A 19,569-nucleotide genomic window follows, 5' to 3' on the forward strand; every position below is an offset into this window, starting at 1 on the left:
ATTTTCTAATGGGAACAGCCAAGTATTTACATTTCACGAGGGCAAATACTCACATAGTCACCGACTTCACCGCTGGAAACAGGAGATGAGAAGAAACTAATGGAACTACGGATTTCAGGCAGCCTCAATTGCTCGGTCACTCAATTGAAGCAGAAAGCCAACTTCAAATATATGATTAAATCCTCACAAAAAGGCCGCTGCATAAACTTCATCGAAGTTCCATTAAGTCGAAAGCAGTTTCAACTTCAATGTGAAAGCTAAACTGCAAAACGTTCTATCACTTATTTTCGCCCCACTGAGCATTCCGATCGCTTGATCGGCCACATATTTAGTTCTTAAACTGTTAAACGAATCAGTGACCCAAATTCTTTAAATCAAATCGGGTTTTTGAGTAAATCTTTCGTTTTTCGAGTCAGAATAACATTTCTTATTGTGTAAATTTCTTAAAAGCGATATCTAAAAGAAAGACTGATCTATTAAATACAGAAAGACTTGTCTGACAGTTGATCTATTAAATCTTTTGAATTTACTGCTCATAACTCAAAAATTATTTTACATTGAATTATTTTACATATTGAATTTTTGCTCATAACTCAAAAATTATTTTACAAAAATCATTGCCATTTGGTGTCAAGATCAGTACAAAGAACATTAATAAAGTTGAGCTTTAAAGAAGTTAATAAACCACTCAATTAATACAGATAACACCTCTTATTCAAATTACGAATTAAAATATCTGTTACATTCACCTCTCAAACAACGAGCCAGTTCCCCTTAGAAAGTCCTCCACGAAGGCATCCCTCCCCTTAGGCAGATAGCCCTCGAGGCTTTGCCGTAATTAAATAACCTAACCTAACCTAACCTCTCAAACATTTATGTTAAAAAGAAAATCCCAGATTTCACAAATAATAGTAAATACAGGAAAAAAGCAAAAGCAAGCTAGCAATGCAGTACTGTTCTTTAAGCGTTTTGTAAAGTTATCTATATAGCAATCACATGGCAATATCATTAGTACTTGTTATGCAGGCTGCTCTTCAAAACCCCCAGTATTATCCAGATTTCTAAAAATAACATAATTAAATAATTGTTCTCTTTCAATACAAAAAAGTCTCAAAATATTTATACACCATTTTTATCTAAATATACAAAACAACTACAAATCCAGACAATCATTTCTCATTTTTCCACTAATTTTTAAACATTTATCATCATTCAATTAATAGGAAAGAAATGCTGATTAAAGTTTTAAAAATATGTTCAATGTGCGCTTTTGCTTCATAGCTTATAGTTATTCACTTCATAGTTTGAGAATGCATTAATTACATGGGCTAAATTAGCAGTACAGTTACCAATGTTTTCTGCATCATATTGGTAATGCATTACTACAATGATATCCACATTACATCTATTATAGACTGCAGCATATATTTATTCACTGTAATTTACAAATATAAATTGAAAAGCAGTAATATTTAAATCTCTCTCTCTCTTGATAAACACAGAGTCAAGGGCTTGTTGATAAAAAGGTGTATCCCCCCCCAAATATAGTAACTTATAAATTAATTCATACTTTAAAGACTTCTTACTTCTGTGATTAAACTGGTTTAGTTATAAATTTGCATACTTACTGTAAATTGAAAAAAATTCATAAGAATAAATCTGAAATCCTTTCTTAATGTCTTGAAGAAGATTTTGCTGCAAGTCTGATTTAGACCTAATCATAATTCTTGGAAGTATAAGACATTAGCCTCTCTACAAGTTCAGTTGTAAGAATCAATAGTAAAATAACATTCATTTGTTGCAAACTTACTTTACAGTACTTCTGGTTTGAGTAAATAACAATTTCAGATGTCCGTTTACCAATCCATCTACTAATCAGCCTCATCCCCTTCCCCATAAAAGAAATAAAATAAAAAGGTAATTAAATAAATTTAATTTATATCATTGCAATGTTATTCTGATTGTAAAGCAGTGATACATGATCAAAAAATATAGAAATACATATGCGTGTTTGTGGAATAATTTTACTCATTCACACAGTTCACAATAGTTATCCACAAATTATGTATTCAAATTCCCAATTTCTCAAAAGAGAATGTAAAAGAGAGAATTGCAATAAAAAGTTCAATATAGACTATTTAGAAGTCATTATGCATTCGAATCACCGGTCAATTAAGATATTCTCGATACAATAGGCAATATTGTGATGTGAAAGATAAGAAATTTTCAAAAATAGGTGATATGTGATAGAAATGTGAAATGTGGTGACTTTTCTCACTTGTATGACAGTAAAAGCAGAACAAGCCCACGAAATTCATCCCGGTAAGAACAGCAAGATTGTGCCTATCATTGGCAAGAGCCTTGAGCACCATACAGGTTTAGAAAAGTATATAAATTAAAAAATCAATACAGACTTGCTATTTTAAATTATTCACCATAATTTCACAATTTAAAAGAGAAGTTCTTCTAAGCCAAGAGGTTTCAATGGGGGGGGGGATGGTCGATGAAATTTTAAAGAATAGCATGATGATTAAGGATTCAATAGCTGAATATGCTCTGGCAATTGATCAACATAATCAAAATTCCAAAAATTAAAAAAATATATATTAATAAAATTAATAATTAGTTGTTTACTGATGAAATGCCATATCACGTAGAATGGAAGAAAAATATACAAAAAATATTTTTTTTAAATCAAAAATTTTTATGCATTAAGTACAATATAAAAACTCTGATGTAGACACCACATGACTCCCTTGTACAGAATATTAAATTATATGCATTTTTTCCTGCATTTAATTTAAATTTATTTTCCATCAATGATATATTTCTCATTCAGTTAGTTCAGTTCTCATTTCATGGCAAGGCAAAATATTTTCATTAAAAATTAAAAGATATAGAAAAACATAAAACACCAAATACAGTTAAAACAATTAAAATTACAGTTTCTAAGCAAAACCAAGCAATTTGGCCAGCAGGCTAGAAGACAATTTTTTCGGTGCACAAAACTAAAAGTTCCTTTTGGGTCCCACTCGGTAAAAAGACACTGAAGGTACAGAAAGACTTAATTCACTATTCCAAGTTTTAAATGTAAACAAATATGGCTGAAATGATTTAAAAATAAATAGGCTTAGCCACACTTAAACAACTTTTAAATTGTTAATAATTCTACAGCTATTGCATGCAGGTTAACTAAAGGCATTAAAAACCTTAACCAAAAGATAAGAACAGCATAATGCAACCATTTTTTTAAGCAAAAAATGCACAATTTACCAACATATAAGAATAAAAAAAACTCAGCTCACTCAGCCAAGTAACAGAGTGGATATATATATTTATATACTTTTGGGGCAGCCAATTGCAACCAAAAAGGGGAGTTGCACAACTACATGCTACAGCAGTCCTATATAAGAAATTTCAATGTTTGGAAGCTACTCGTTCTTTAGTTATGCAAGATACATACATACAGACGCCAGGAAAAAATCTCTTCTCAACTAATTTTAAATCAGTTTTATAATGCGTTTTGGAAAAAACAGTCCTTTATTCTGTCCTTACAGATGACACGCAAAAACATTGTTAAATTGCATTCGATAGCGGTCAAAATGAGTATTTTCATTGAAATATGGTACCCAGACTATTTCGTGATTACAATACTTCCTTTACTTCATACCAGGAAGTAAAAAGTAAAACATTGGAAAAACAAAAACACAACCAAAAAAAAAAAAAAAAAAATACAAGGAATGCAATATTTCCTCAGAAAATATATCATTATATACAAGATGTTTGCAAAATTTTGATGCAAGTAGAGGTAATTGCAGCGAAGGAGTATATTTAATCACAAGACTTATTTAAAGATTAGCTAATTTTGGAATTTAAAAATAATAAAAGAGAAATACCCAAAATAAACGCTGTTACCAAAACAACATTAACAACCAGGCCTTGAGAGTTATATGCAGTAGTACGTATAAAAAAACATGGTTCCCTACCAAAATGAGTACAGTTGCAATAAGTTGAAAACATGGTGACTTTTCCTAAGTTTAAATAGATGAACATATCATTTCTCATTTCATTTCTTTCTGAGGCTACGGCCCTCTCTACCGTCCTCAGAATCTTTATGCATCGTCTTGACCGCCCTCGAGCAACCTAGATGAACATACTATCATATCAGACTATGACACATTAGCAAAATCATATGGATAACAACACACTGGTACAACATGAGTCTGCTTAACAGTTCATTCAGTTAGGCAGGTACTTGATGATGTAGTAAAATTTCTTCTACTGCGATATTCCATGTCAGGACTTTATGCATCACATTGCCACACCACGTCGAGAGAATTCCGATTACTGGCCACGTTCACAAACACCTCGGATAGACATATCAGGAAGGACTCTGTCTTCACCACGATCAGAACACACAGTCTTCGGTAGTATTGAGAGGACACGTAGTCGCCACCACACACTCTTTCTCTCCGTCACGAGGATTCTACTCCTGCTTATATAGTTCACCTTTTCTGCTTAACGCAGTCACAGATGAAGAAATGCAAATTCCAACACTCTCCATCGATGAGCTGTAAATGAGCATAAAACAAAAACGACATTTAGTTAAAAGTCCTAATACATTCATGCATTTCCTATGTTTGTCTCTGCTTAGATTTTTTTGTTAAAATATTGGCAGGCATTGCCGCTGTAGACACATACTTAATATCAATTTCTTTACTGTCACATAAGTCTCTTATGTAATAAAACCGAGTATTGATATGTTTTGTTTGAGAGTGATGAACTGGATTTTTCCACTAAATGTTGTGCACTTTGATTATCATTGTACAACAGAGCTGGTTTTGTTATCTTCTCAAAAAAAAAACCTAACGCAACCTCTTAATAGCAAATGCAAGTACACCACTTCTTTTGAAGCTTCAATTAACGCTATATATTCTGCTTCAGTGATTGATAGTACTACAATTCCTTGCTTGTGCGATTCCAAGGAAATCGGGCTTCCTGCTAATATGAAACTATAGCTACTAAATGATTTCCTATCAAGAGTATTTCCAGCCCAATCCGCATCTACATAACATTTAAGACTTTCATTTGTTTTGTCATAAGTTATCTTCATGTTTAGCGTAGATTTAAGGTATTGTAGTACGCATTTTGCTTGAATTCAGTAAAAATATTTCGGGTTACTGTTAAGTTGGCTAAGTCTACTAACAGAATTTGCAATGTTAGGTAGTGTAGATACAGCTACGTAAATCAAGGATCCGGTTAATGATCTAATTAACTTAATTTTGTCTACACTTTCATTTTCTTTGGTGACGTTTGATGAATTGCATAGGTTAATAATAGAATCTAATGATGTTGATATAGGTTTACATTCTTGCATACCGTATTTAGCTGTTCTCTTATGTTCTGAATCTGGCTAATTGATACATTTTCATTATGTTCGATGTTAATGCCTAAACACTGTTTTATTCGACCTAAATCCCTCATTTCAAAACTTTTGCTGAGAGTTTTTTTAAGATGTAATATAGAAGACTCGCTTTTAGTTAGAATTATTAAATCATCTACATAAATAGTGATTATGATATAGTCATCTGTTCCTTTTTGAACATATATACAGTTATCCGACATTAACTTTTCGAATCTGAGTTTTCGCAGTTTCTTCTAATTTCATATTCCACATTCGTCCTGCTTGCTTAAGTCCATAGATTGACTTTTTCAGCTGGCAAACTTTGCCTTTAAAAGTTACGAAACCTTCTGGTTGAGACATGAAGATCTCATGTCTCAACCAGAAGGTTTTCCATTCAGATAAACTGTTTGAACATCTATTTGATGTATTGTCAAGTCATATTCAGCAGCTAAAGTGAGCAATGTGCGTATAGAGTTGTAGTGTAGTACGGATGAATACATTTCCGTACAATCTATTCCATACTTTTACGAGCATCCTTTGGCAATGAGTCTGGCTTTATACAGATCGACTGTGCCGTCCACTTTTCGCTTTACTAGAAATACCCATTTGCAACCAATGGCTTTTCTATTTTCTGGCAAATCAGTTAATTCACATGTATTGTTGGTCTTCATTAACAAACTGTATTCTTCTTGCATTGCTGCTCTCCAATTATCTGCATCTGGGTGGATAAAGCTTCTTCTACAGTTTCTTGATTCACAAAAACTTCAGAATTTACCAAATTAGCATGCTTTTGTTGATAGATTTTTCTTGATCTACCGGGTTTTCCTGTTTTCAGAAATTTAGGTATTCCTGGTCCTCTTTCTGAACTCTGACCTTGATGTATGTTTTCTTCAACTTCTGCTCTCCCTTCATTTGACATTTCGGAATTCTTATTTTCTGAATTTTTTTTCGGTAGGAATAAACTATATGAATTCCTGTTCGCCATCAGTTGAAGTTTTTCAGCTGGCTTGTTATGGGGAGTTCCAAAATTCTGATAACATGACTGTGTTACTTCACAAGTTCCAAGTTTCCATAAACGATATGCGTTTGTTTCCTCAGAATATCCTATAAGAATGTATTCTTCACTATTTGGGAGAATTTTTTTTTTTTTTTTTCTGTTAGAAGTTGTTAATGCAAAAGCTTTGCTTCCTATGATCCTGAAATGAGATACTATAGGCTTTATATTTTTACTGGTGCGTTTTTTATCTGTATTTAGTCAGATGTGGGTTACGAATGTAAGCAGCTGTTTTCACCATTTCTGCCCATAGTCCTTGAGGTAATTTTGATTTGAACAGCAGACATCTGGTCATTTCAACTAAGGTATGATTTGTGCATTCCGTAACTCTATTCTGTTGTGTTCTATACTCAAATGAAAACTGGCATTTAATGCCTTCCTTTTCTAAGAATTGATTAAATTCTTGACTTTTAAATTCTTTTGCCGCTGCAGAATATTTTCAGCTGCTTTCCCGTTTGCTTCTCACCCTGAAATTTGTACTTTTCAAATGCTTCTTTCCGTAAGGTGTATACAGTAATTTTCCGCGATTTGTCGTCGATGAACGTTATGAAGTATTTTGCATCACCTAAAGATGTGACATTCATAGGGACATCAAATATTGGTATATACAAATTCAAGTACGTAACAGTTTACCGTGCGCATTTCTTTGGGAATGGTAACCTTGTTTGCTTGCATTTGGTACAAGATATATAAATATATATCCACTTCTACTCGACTTAAAAGTCCTCACCTGGCCTTTATTTCCAGAATCGTTGGTCGTAGTTACATACTTCCAATTATAGAAGTATTTTAAATGACAAAAATATTCTTGATTTGCCAATTTCAAATTTCTAAAAAATTCTTATTTTCAACAAATAGCAAAACATAACTTTTAATGTGATCTTCCAATTCTTATATATAGGAAAGTTTTATGGTTAATCTTTGGATTATGGTAACTTGGCGGATTTTTGGCGAAAATTTGGCAACCAACCCTGCTACAGCAACCTGCTAGTTTTGTTTTGGACGCCAATTTGTTTTCACAAAGTAAAGGCATGTTATTTTTTTTTTAACTCAACATTTTTTCCAAGCCAAATTACACTTATACTAGAAATGCTAGCCGAATTATGCTTATACTAAAACTTTTATGGAACAAAAATGCTTAATCATGATGAAGATTAGGTGCGAAATTGGAAGAAAGTGCAGAACCGCCCATTGCTTGGCCCGTTTATACGAATTGCACATACACGGTATCATCCATGTATAGGTTGACCTATTTTCACTTAAAAAAACATCCCAGAATTGCACAATAACGGCATTGCGCACACTCTTGACTTTATCCATGTACACTACTTAAGTCCTAGCTAGTAACCTTTATCGCCTTACCAAAATGTCGCCAAACTACATGTTACCATATTCCAAGGATTAGCCAGTTTTACACTCATGATGAGAAAATAAAAGGTATTTTTCTTTTATCGGACCAGATTCAGAAATGTATATGTATGTATGGATTAAGTGTTCACGTATATGTATATAATGTACGCGTCTGAAAACACACACTTATACCCATATACATACATACATTTCTGAATCTGGTCTTCAAGACAGAAGAGCACCAAATAAAATCAGAAGTCCGACTCCCATGCCTCAAAATACTGACCGGAATATTTAATTTCAAAATTTGCAATTTTTGATGCCTTTTTTGCCAACTTGCCTTTTGAAACTGGTTAATTAAGTTTGAATAATTAGAGGAAATAAATTTAAATAAAGTGCAGCAAGAAATACGTATAATTTATTAGACCATACAAAGACGTCATGTGATGTCCATCACTTAACATACAAATTCATCAAAACTAGCATCAGTCATTACAGTGGCTCAATGGTAATTAAAATAGCAAATACATTCTTGCCTTCTTTGTAAACTCAGTGCCACATAAATTCACTTAAATACTTCTTTTTTCCCTTGTTGCTTCTTTCTCACTTAAATGCTTATCTCTTTCACTGTTGTTCTGCCCATGTATACAAAAATCTGTTTTCATTTAAAAAAAGATTAGAAAATTGGGCTAATCTTTGGAATATGGTAACAGGTAGTTTGGCAACATTTTGGTAAAGCGATAAAGGTTACTAGCTAGGACTTTAGCAGTGTACATGGATAAAGTCAAAAGTGTGCACAATGCCATTTTTGTGGAATTCTGGGATATTTTTTTAAGTGAAAATAGGTCGACGTGTACATGGATGATACTGTGTATGTGCAATCCTTAAAAACGCGGCAAGCAGTGGGCGATTCTGCACTTTCTCCCAATTTCGCACCTAATCTTCGTCATGATTAAGCACTTTTGTTCCATAAAAGTTCTAGCATAAGCGTAATTCGGCTAGCAGATTGTTGGAAAAAAATGTTGAGTAAAAAAACACATGCCTTTACTTCGTGAAAACAAAATGGCGTCTAAACAAAAACTAGCAGGTTGCTGTAGCAGGGTTGGTCGCCAAATTTTCGCCAAGTTACCATAATCCAAAGATTAACCGTTATTACTAGTGTATTTAGCATAGCTGAATAGAACTTTGAAAAGATATTCCCGGATATTCCTAGTAAAATCATTCTTCATAACATAATGTATATGTCTGCATATATTACATAATGTATATTTCTGTAAAATGCATTATATTCATTCTGTCGGAAACATAGAATGTACCATAAATAACTAGCTCTGGATGTAAACAGTGATGGAATAGAAGTTATATCCACTCTTGTGACTTTGAGTAAGTAATGTCTTCATAAATTTATTAAATAATTTTTAAAAAATCAGAAAATTATGTGTGTATGTATATTTTATGTATATAGTCTTCGATTTTAGAGTTAATTGCGGAAAAGGTAGGTAAATTTACAAGTTCCACAAAATTTTAGTTATATAGTTAATATTCCAAATAATAATTACTTTACAAGTAATTGTACAGTAATAATAAAACTTTATTTTTGTCAATTTAACTTTTAAAAAGTGTTCTATAGAATGCAAGTTAGGGTGTTTGTGGACATGAGAAAAGAAACACATAATTCAACATTTTTTATGTGAAAATTTAAATCTTGTGTAAAACTAAATTTATGGTTTAATTTTTCTCTAGATGAAAATTTTGGTACAGTGTCAGTTGCCACTGAAACAAATGAGAGAAATTTCAAATTATCATCAGCTTATTGTTAGTACGCTTAGTAACCAAGTTTTTTTTTTTCTATAAAAATGACCTGATTATGTGATGATTATGAAAACTTTCCCTGAGGTTCACAGTGAAATTAAAGGTAATTGATTAACTTTAAAAAGGCATTTGGAATATTGGTATTTTTCCGTTTCGTCGGCTCAAATCTCGCCAAGCAGACTATTGGCGACAACATACAGTATACACATAAAAAATGTTAGCTCTAAGAATTTTTGTTTTTTATTTTGAAGGCATAAGCATTTTAATAGCGTTTAAAATTTTGTAAAAAGCCAATAAATGAAGACAATAAATTTGTAATTAATTTAAGTACTATGCTTTCATGGTTCAACATCCTGATTCGCTGGCTCGTATCACATGACCCCAAATAATCTCATCTCATGTAAACTACGCTACAAAAATCTAATTCTCTCAGTGATTATTTACTTTAATTTCGAGTTAAATATTAGTTTGGAATACAAGTTTAAATGCAAAAATTATTTCAATTCGTACGAATAGCTTACTCAGAAATTATGTTAAACCGCAGTGCTTTACTTCTTTAGTGCATTCTCATTAGAATTGATGAATTTAACCCTTGACTTTGCCTTTTCTATATTTTTGCCATCGGGTGAGCGGTGTGATTGCATCCTAATTGACTTAATAAAACTGAACTATCTGGTAAAATTATATGTAATTGTATGCCAGTAGTGAAAGAAACAATCAATCTGATAAGAAATGGTTGCGACTTGTTTTGAAAATGTGGCGTAAAAGGTTACCAGCGAGGATATTCCATTTGGCATCGATTGTACCATTTTTAGCAACTTTATTGCCTGCACCAGCAAAACGCGAAAAGTACCGGAATATTTGTTGAATTAGCAAGTTTTTTATTGGTTTGTTCATTAAATCTTATTGTTTGATTAAAGTCATTTTATAAAATTATACAAGTTCAAGCTTTAAAATTATCTAAAAAATTCATTAAAACTAGCATCAATCACTTCAATAGCTTAAATCCTTAATGGCAGTTTAAATAGTAAATGAATACTTGTCTTTTTTGTGAACCCACATAAATTCACTTAAATGTAAATCTATGCAGTGTCATGTCAAACAGTCTATGTAAAGAAGGAAAGGCTCCATAGACATAATGTAAACCAGTTTGTCTTCTACGCCGCTAGAAAGAAAAGGGACAATTCACCAAGGGATTGGGCGACGGAACCTGTTGGCGAGAATTTCCTCCTTTGTGATGTAGCTGGCCGAGCTTTTCAACCTCCGCCATGTGTACAGGAAATTGAGTAACACAGGTTAAGATGAATCGTTCTTTGACTTTTCACGATAATTTAAACTCGAATTTTCATGCTTTTTTGCTTTACTAGTTGAAGTTGTATTATCCATATTGCAGATTGATGTCTGATTTTGTATCTGTAAATATGTAGAGGTACAAAATGGAGTCACACAGCTTTAAACTCTTGATAAACGTGACCGTCGAACCTGTTCGAACTTTGACATCAGCTTCGAGCTTTGGCGACAGATATTTCACGCATGCGTAGTTGTGTCCCTTTTCGTTCGGAGGGAGCCACTCCTGCTGCTGCGAAGCTTCCTTTCTTAACAATACATATTCTTTGGTCATGTGGTTCTTTTACTGTACCATTTTGAGGAACCCACAATCTTTCAATATTTTGAATATGCACACTAGTATAACAAGTATTGTAATATTAAAAGTTCTTCATTGCTTGCTATTCTCAAAAGGTAGTTTCAAATTTTAACAATGCAACAGAAAAATTGAGAAACAGCAGTTGACTTATAGCCTTTATTAAGACTAAACTGGATTATTGAGAATCAGGATTACATAAAGAAGAGATGAATGTGTTACAAATTAAGCTTATCCTTTATTGGTGCTGTTAAGCGACAGATTTTGTTTGTAGGAAATGGGTAATAGGAAAATACTTAAGTACTGAAAAAAGTACTACTTGTACGAAACCAGTTACATTGCTGTAAGCTACTGGTTTTGATACTTAACTTAGCACTCGAAAATATACCTTAACGGCTCTAGTGTACAATTAGGTGCCCCTTCGATTAGTGATAAATTTTTGCAATGAAACCTCATTTCTGGTTATTATAATAGTTTTAACTTTGTTTTTTTTTTAAATGAAAATAGATTGAAGTGTACATGGACAAATTTAAGGCTGTGCGCAATGCCTAGTTTGTGCAAGTCTGGGATTTTTTTTTAAGTGAAAACAGATCGATGTGTACATGGACACAAAGTTTGTGCATGTTCTTTGACTTCTTATTTTGGTTTTGTGTAGTGGCCATCTTGAAATTGTGCCATCCTGGCACCAAAAAAGAACAGCCAAAAACAAGGGGCACCCAACTGTAAACTTTTACCACATTAACTCCCCAAGTAACTGCAATGATGGACTAATTAAGATAATGAGAGTTTAATTTTATGTATCACAGGTAAATATGAGCCAATTACATTGCTTTTCATACTCATTTATTAAGAAAATTTTTCTACCTACACACATTCTGAAATGCATGCAAATGATTAAAGCAGTTTATTGAAAGGGACAGTCTCTAGGTTATAAGGTTAATATTATTTTACATAACCAGTTATGCAAAATTTATTATGTTATGCTACCAGCATTTATGCAGTTATGCTACCAGAATGCAAAATAGTTTAAGAATATGCAAACTGAGGTTTTCAAATTGTAAGACAGAATGTGTTTCTGCCTCTAAAGGCCTTGTTGCTAGGTTTTGCTAACTCTGATAAGATTGCAATTCTTTGGCTTTGCATTATAGCTGTTGTCATTTAAATTGTTACACTGGTGAGAAGTTTGAGACAGCTTTGGTTAAATAAATTGTGCAACCTTTAGCTACTACGTTTAAATCTTAAATTTGACTGTTTCTTTAAGTTATCTCACAAGTGTTGGTTGAGCTTGCCAAGCATGAAAAGTTAATATTATGTTCAAACCACCTCAGTGCAATTTGGTGATGTGCCTATGTAGGTCTCTTAAAATGGTCCATAAATTTTCTCATGAAGCAAACATGAATCTAATACTGAATTTTGCCTAATTTAAAATTAATTTCTATAAAAAAATCTCAACTATATAATTTTTTTTTTCCTCCTTACAACTATTTACCCCTCAAAGGTAGACATTAATATTTATAGTCAAATGGATCGACATAAAACAAATTTTCTGTTTATACCAAAATTTTAAACTGCTTTATCAAAGAAAAACAGTATTTCAAAGAAATTTTAAAAAATCTAATTTTGCAGAATACTTACCACACCATCGTTAGGAACATTACTGGGTTTAGATATAAAATTTACTTCTTCGTATGTTTTATTATTCGGCTCAGATGAGTTTCCAATAGAAAAAACAATGTCATTTTCATCTGAAAAATCAGATTCCATACCACCAGCTAAAGTAACCATCTTATAGTCTGAGGGAAATGTCACACAATTAAAAATTAGTATGTTGCTGCCGAGCTAAACGCAATATTCACAACTGTACGTTATCGATAACAACACATGCATGCGGTAGAAAATTCAAATTTCGTCCGAAGTTCGCTAGTACGTGCAGAGAGTAGTTGTCAGACTTTCGAGTGAGACAAAGTAGACAGACGGTTTTGTTTTGCATCCACTAAGTCTTTCTGCTCGTATGCAAAAAAAATCAAGCGTAGCCGTAAAGAAAAGAAAAGAAAAATAGAAAAATGGGTAAAATAACCTCGTGTCGTTTAACAATCCGCGATTCCAGCGCTCTGATGCGCTAACTAGGGGCTAAAAGGTGGAAACATTAAAAACCGGTATTTACATTTGACAATGCTACGTAGTTTGTAAAGCGTGTTGTGATCGAAAAGAAATTAAACGTTTATTTTTTATTGTTATGGCCATTATGTATAACTTAGAAAGAAGTATAGACCACACGTTTTGTTGTGTACCCCAGTGTAAATCCCGAGCTTGCAAGGAACCCAAGTTATGTTTCCATCGCATTCTTGGTTCAAAAAATATCGAACAACACACAGATCGTATTTTATTCTCGAGTGTCAAGATGTAGAAACATCTTTTTACTCGACTTCTGATAAAGAGCAGGAGGGGGAGAGAGGGAGAAGGGTGAAAGGAGTGTGGGAGGTGGATGAAAGAGAGTGAGGTCCGCACTAGCGGCGGCGAGAAAAGGCGGGTGTCAAGTTCAGTGTCGTTATAAGATGAAGCCGTGAGTGGTAAAACCGCAGAGTCAGTTTTGCGTGAATGAGTCAATTAAGGTTGTGAATCTTATGTGGGGAGGATATCCGCGATTCAATTCACCTATAGATGGCGCTTTCACACATTAATATGGCGGATAAAACTCCGCCATATTAATTTTTAATAATTAGTATTTTGATTTGTGATCTGACTTCGTACATTCAAAAATGGAGTTACTTAGCTCTTCCGAAATTTTTGATTTTGTTCAAGGAGGCGTAAATTCTCGCTGTATTACTGAAGCAGAGAGCATTTTAAAAAGGCTGATCATTTGGTAATGCACGGAATTTTACTTGAAATCCATTGTACAAGTTTTGGCTTTCTATTTAAGGATAAGTTCTATAGCATCCTGATCGCATGAAATCGAAGGACATTTCATTGTTCAAAAAGGACAAATAAAAATTTAAAAAAAAAATTCTTGTTCATGTAAAGGAGGAACTGCTGGCTATTGTAGGAAATTGTGTCGCTGTTTTATTGTATTGTGGTATTGTGACAGGTAGCTGATTTTAACGTTCACTGATTGTAAACAAATGATTTCATATGTGTTTTACTTGGGATTTCTAGAAAATCTGTGCAGTCAAAAGTGTCTTTTTTTCCCCATAAAAATGATATTGAATCATTATATGTATACTAAAAATATATTGATCTATTATATGCATCTATTGTATTTATTATACACATGATAGCACTAATCATCAAATGCAATTTTGAGAATATCAACAAGCAAAGCACTTAAAAATGATAAAAAGACACTTGTTATAGAACTATTAATATTCTGTATGTATTATAGAAAATACATGCAATGAATAATACCATGACCAAACATTTGAAAAGAAAAAAAAAAGCAGATTAAGTATTATCTACCTCAGTACTTGAGAAAGCAATTGTGGCATATAACATGCAGTTAACTTTTGATTACATGATATTACAAGCATTTTCTTTAGTTTTGTCCTACAAGTGGTTTAAACAACTCAATACTGGTAGTTTAATCTCAGCTCAAATCCTGGTGAACAAGCTGGCTGTGCAGTTTTTATTTTTTTGCATGTGTTTTGTGAATACGAACCAGTTTTCCCTATAAAGTTCTTCATAAAAGCATTCTTCTTCAGGCTGATAACCAATGTGCTTAGCCATATTCAAATAGCCTAATCTAACCTTACCTTTTCTTTAGATTCTATATTCACATGTTATATCTTTATCTGTTAAGATTTGTTCATAACAGGATCACCAGGCTTCTACCAATCTGGCAGGAGCATACTCAAAACATGTCAAAACCATGTGATTTATAACAAAATCGATCATGTTGTCCTTGCAAACCTTTATAAATGTTCCAAATTTTCTTAATAATCTTATTATTTAGAAATGTGTTTATTGTTGTTTTTATATGAACAAAAGCATTTAAATATATCAATTTTAAAAATAATGGAAGTGTTCTTTTAATCAGTTTTGCTTTTCTAATGCTGTTTTTAATTAATAACTTTATATCTGAGCCAAAAATTCAAGAATAAGTCTATTAAAAAAGTCTGTGTGATAAGTCTATTAATTAATTACATTGTATGAACTTCAACATCTTTGAATATGAAACACCGAACTAACACTTTGAATATGAAACATTCTATATGAAAACACCGAGTCTATTCCAATCTAATAGAAGAATAAATTATACTTACGAATTCACAGTACGAGGTTCTCTGTATTATATTACACAAAGATTAGAAACCAAGTCTCCACATGGGAAATCTTACACTGATATGATGGTCTTGTATTGAAACAGAATTGTAGCAACATAGATGATATGAATTACATTATGCCAAAGAATTATTTCATCCTAAATAAATTATAGCATTTAGTTTAACCAAAGACTCACAAAACAAAATTTCAGATTTGGGTTAATCTTTGGATTATGGTAACTTGGCGATTTTTTGGCTAAAATTTGGCGACCAACCCTGCTACAGCAACCTGCTAGTTTTTGTTCGGACGCCATTTTGTTTTCAAGAAGTAAAGGCATGTTTTTTTTTACTCAACATTTCCAACATTTTTTTCCAACAATCTTCTAGCCGAATTACGCTTATGCTAGAACTTTTATGGAATAAAAGTGCTTAATCATGAAGAAGATTAGGTGCGAAATTGGGACAAAGGGCAGAATCGCCCACTGCTTGCCGCGTTTTTACGAATTGCACATACACGGTATCATCCATGTACACGTCGACCTATTTTCACTTAAAAAAATCCTAGAATTGCACAAAAATGGCATTGCGTACACTCTTGACTGTATCCATGTACACTGCTAAAGTCCTAGCTAGTAACCTTTATCGCCTTACCAAAATGTCGCAAAACTACCTGTTACCATATTCCAAAGATTAGCCCAGATTTGTTGTAAAATTGGTGTCATGTTTTTCCCTATGCTATAATAACTCTACATATTTTCTTGTCAGTCAAGAAGATTGATGGAAATATAGTCCTTTTAAAAATTATTGTAACAAATATTTAAGTTACATGATCAACAGAAACTATAGAGATATAGCATATAAAAAAACCTTGAAAAATTATTTGTGGAAATTTGGGAGGAACAGATGCTATTTATTTGGTTAGATAATCAACAGATAAAAGTGGTTTATTAAGGATTTCTCAGTGTTATATGAAACCACCGAGAATTTATGAGTACGTTTCGATATCATGCTTATCCATTATTGGGGCTAATGTACATTGCTATCAGTTTTTGTTAGCCAAAAATGGTCGAAAGTAGAGTAAAAATATTAGGAGTTTGACGATAATCATCAGTATACCATAATGTATTTGCATAGAAGTATAATACCCAACAGACAAAAATAAATTAAACTTATCAAATGAATTTTAGTATGCCATAATGGTTTCATGGGAAAATATAACATACCTCTTAAACAACTACAATCATTATATACAACAGCCATTTCATTATAAAAAAGGCATAAATTATATTAATCAGATAAAATTTTTTGTAAGAGCTTCACTATCTGGTTATAATTCTTAAGCAAACAAGAAGCCATTTCCAGTACCATAATATAATTTTCATAAGAACTATCCCATTCCATCGCAGAATATTGAAAGCGTTTTGGTAGAAACAAGAAATTTTATGGTAATTTTCCAACCATATTCTAATATTCAGATTGTAGATTTTAAAATTTTATCATTTAAAAAGTACAATTTCATAGAATGCAAATTTTGGTACTTTTCCGTTTCGCCAGCGCAAATCTCGCCAAGCAGACTTTATCAGCGACAACACACAGTATACACATAAAAATATAGACAAATATTAGTTCTAAGAATTTTTTATTTTAAAGGTATAAACATTTAAATGTCATTTAAAATTTTGTAAAAAAGCCAATAAATTTTCAAAAAGACATTAATTTAAGAATTTACTATGCTTTCATGGTAAAACATCCTGATTCACCAGTTCACATCACGTGACCCTAAGTGATCTCATTTCACGTAAAGTACACTACAAAAATTCAATTCTCTCAGTGATTATCTACATTAATTTCAAGTTAAATCTTAATTTGGAATACAAGTTTAAATGCAGGAATTATTTCAGTTTGTATGATTTCAATAGCTTAATCAGAAATTATGTAAAACCACAGTGCTTTACTTTGCTAGTGCATACTGATTAGAATTAATGAATTTAACCTTTGACTTTGCCTTTTCTATATTTTTGCCATCGGGTGAGCGGTATGATAGCATCCTAATTCACATAATTACTGCCCACGAAGACCACCAGCGGCCGAGCGGTAACGCCGTTGAACACTGGTAGTTCAGTCCGAGGTTCGAATCCTGCGAACAGGCTGGCTGCACGGGTGTTTTCGTGGTTTTCCCCATGTGTAACTTGTATACGAGCCAGTTTCCCTTATAAAGTCCTCCACAAAGGCATATAGCCTCTAATTAAGTTCTTAGGATGAAGATCTTCATTTTTTTGAGATAAAATGTTTGTCATTTTTTGATTATTAATTTCTTAAAAATAAAGTTTCACTACATTTAAAAAATATTTTATATAATTTTGTTACAAATAGATTATAGATCTTATTATTAAAGTCTCATTCAGAAAGTTTACTTTTGATTAATGGATAGAGCCCTATTTCAATGAAAATCATAAGTGTACGAACACTTTGGGAACCACTGTAGTTCTATTAGCAACTCGAAATATATATTGTGATATATTCTAAAAGCAAAATCATGTAAAACATAATGATATAAATTAAATGTATATAACAAATATATAAAGCTCTATAATGAATAATGATCATAACCGTATAATAAATGTGAACACACGTTATATCACGGTAAATAACACTGCTGTGAAATGAAGAATATTTCATTAGAAATTTACCTTTTATATATATTTGATAACAAAATGTTATGAAAACAGGTTATGCAACTTAAGAAACAAGTTATATGAAATGCCTGTTAAGTTACTGCAATATCATGACACCGTAAATAAGCATATCATAAGACATATTACCAAGATAAATATAATTTGTTCCTTCTTTTACATCAATAATAAGTTTTTCTTTAAAAATTTTAGCACTAAATGCCAAAACAAATTTATTATCGGTGCCTTTGATGCAAGGTTACACGAAGATAAACTTGATTTAGCAAATTTCTGAAAACATTAAAATCAAAAGTGTTAAATTACAGCAACATCTATTAAACTACTTTTTTAAGCAATTGCCTGGTAAATTTTAACTTTTATATAAAAACTGAATTAAATTACAAATAAGTGACTAAGCTTGTACAGTATTCATGTTCATACATTGGAAATAAATTGCACTTAAATGAAAGAGCTGGAAATATAGTCTGCATGATGCATAAAATATGATCAAATCTATTTGTTAAATATTTGAATGAATGCTTACTTTCAGGGATGTAGCTAGAGAGGGACAGTTTTATATATCACTAGCGGGCAAGCCCGCTACATGAGGGAAGGGATGCTTTCGTGGAGCGCCCGCTTTATTCACGTTAGGTCACTTGATTTACGTATGCAATCACAAGATATACGCTAGCTCGCATGATTGCTAGCGGGTAAGCCCACCATTTGAGCGGCCTGAAGCCTGCTTTCATAGGCCTTTATTCGAAAGTTGGACCGAACTACCAGTGAAGCCCGCTTTCATTCGACGGGATTTAAAATTTGAAGCAAACTACCAGTGTTCAGCGATTTTTTTTCCTGGGCTGCGCCCGCTGTATTCACATATGCATCCACAATTTCTGGACAGTACGCCGGGATTCGAAAGTTGGACCGAACTACCAGTATTCAGCGATTTTACCCGGGCTGCACCTGCTTTATTGACGTTATGCATTCACAAGATACTGCCAACATGTTACACATGCGGAAAATCACGAAAACACCTATGCAGTCAGCCCGCTTGCTGGGATTCGAAAATGGACCGAACTATCAGAGTTAGCGCTTTATTCACGTATGCATACAGAAGATAATGCTTAAACGATACACATGTGTAAAATCAAGAAAACACCCATGGAGTCAGCCCATTCGCCGGGATCGAAAGTTGGACCGAACTACCAGTGTTCATCAGTTTTGCACGAATATGCATCCAGAAGACACTGCATACACGATACACATGCAGATTTTTATATATCATTCTAAAAAATAACTTGAGATTGATTTGCAACATTTTGTATAAATAAAGATATTTTTACCAAAGAATTAATATTATTTTCAGACTTTTTACTATC

The 19,569-nt window shown here is 32.7% G+C and overlaps 1 protein-coding gene across 1 annotated transcript in view; it reads right to left on the bottom strand.

Moving 5' to 3' along the window:
* Window positions 1-13,250, bottom strand: part of LOC146999486 (ankyrin repeat, SAM and basic leucine zipper domain-containing protein 1-like) — a 109,438-nt gene extending 96,188 nt beyond the window's left edge. The window contains exon 1 of the mRNA XM_085826084.1: window positions 12,898-13,250. Within this exon, the coding sequence (XP_085682210.1) occupies window positions 12,898-13,047 (150 nt within the window). The 5' untranslated portion in view covers window positions 13,048-13,250. The remainder of the gene's footprint in view (window positions 1-12,897) is intronic.
* Between the last annotated feature and the right edge of the window lie 6,319 nt (window positions 13,251-19,569).

This window comes from Stegodyphus dumicola, chromosome 1, assembly GCF_044657685.1.
Source record: "Stegodyphus dumicola isolate Sdum_Otavi_A_Nest chromosome 1, ASM4465768v1".
Lineage (NCBI taxonomy): Eukaryota > Metazoa > Arthropoda > Arachnida > Araneae > Eresidae > Stegodyphus > Stegodyphus dumicola.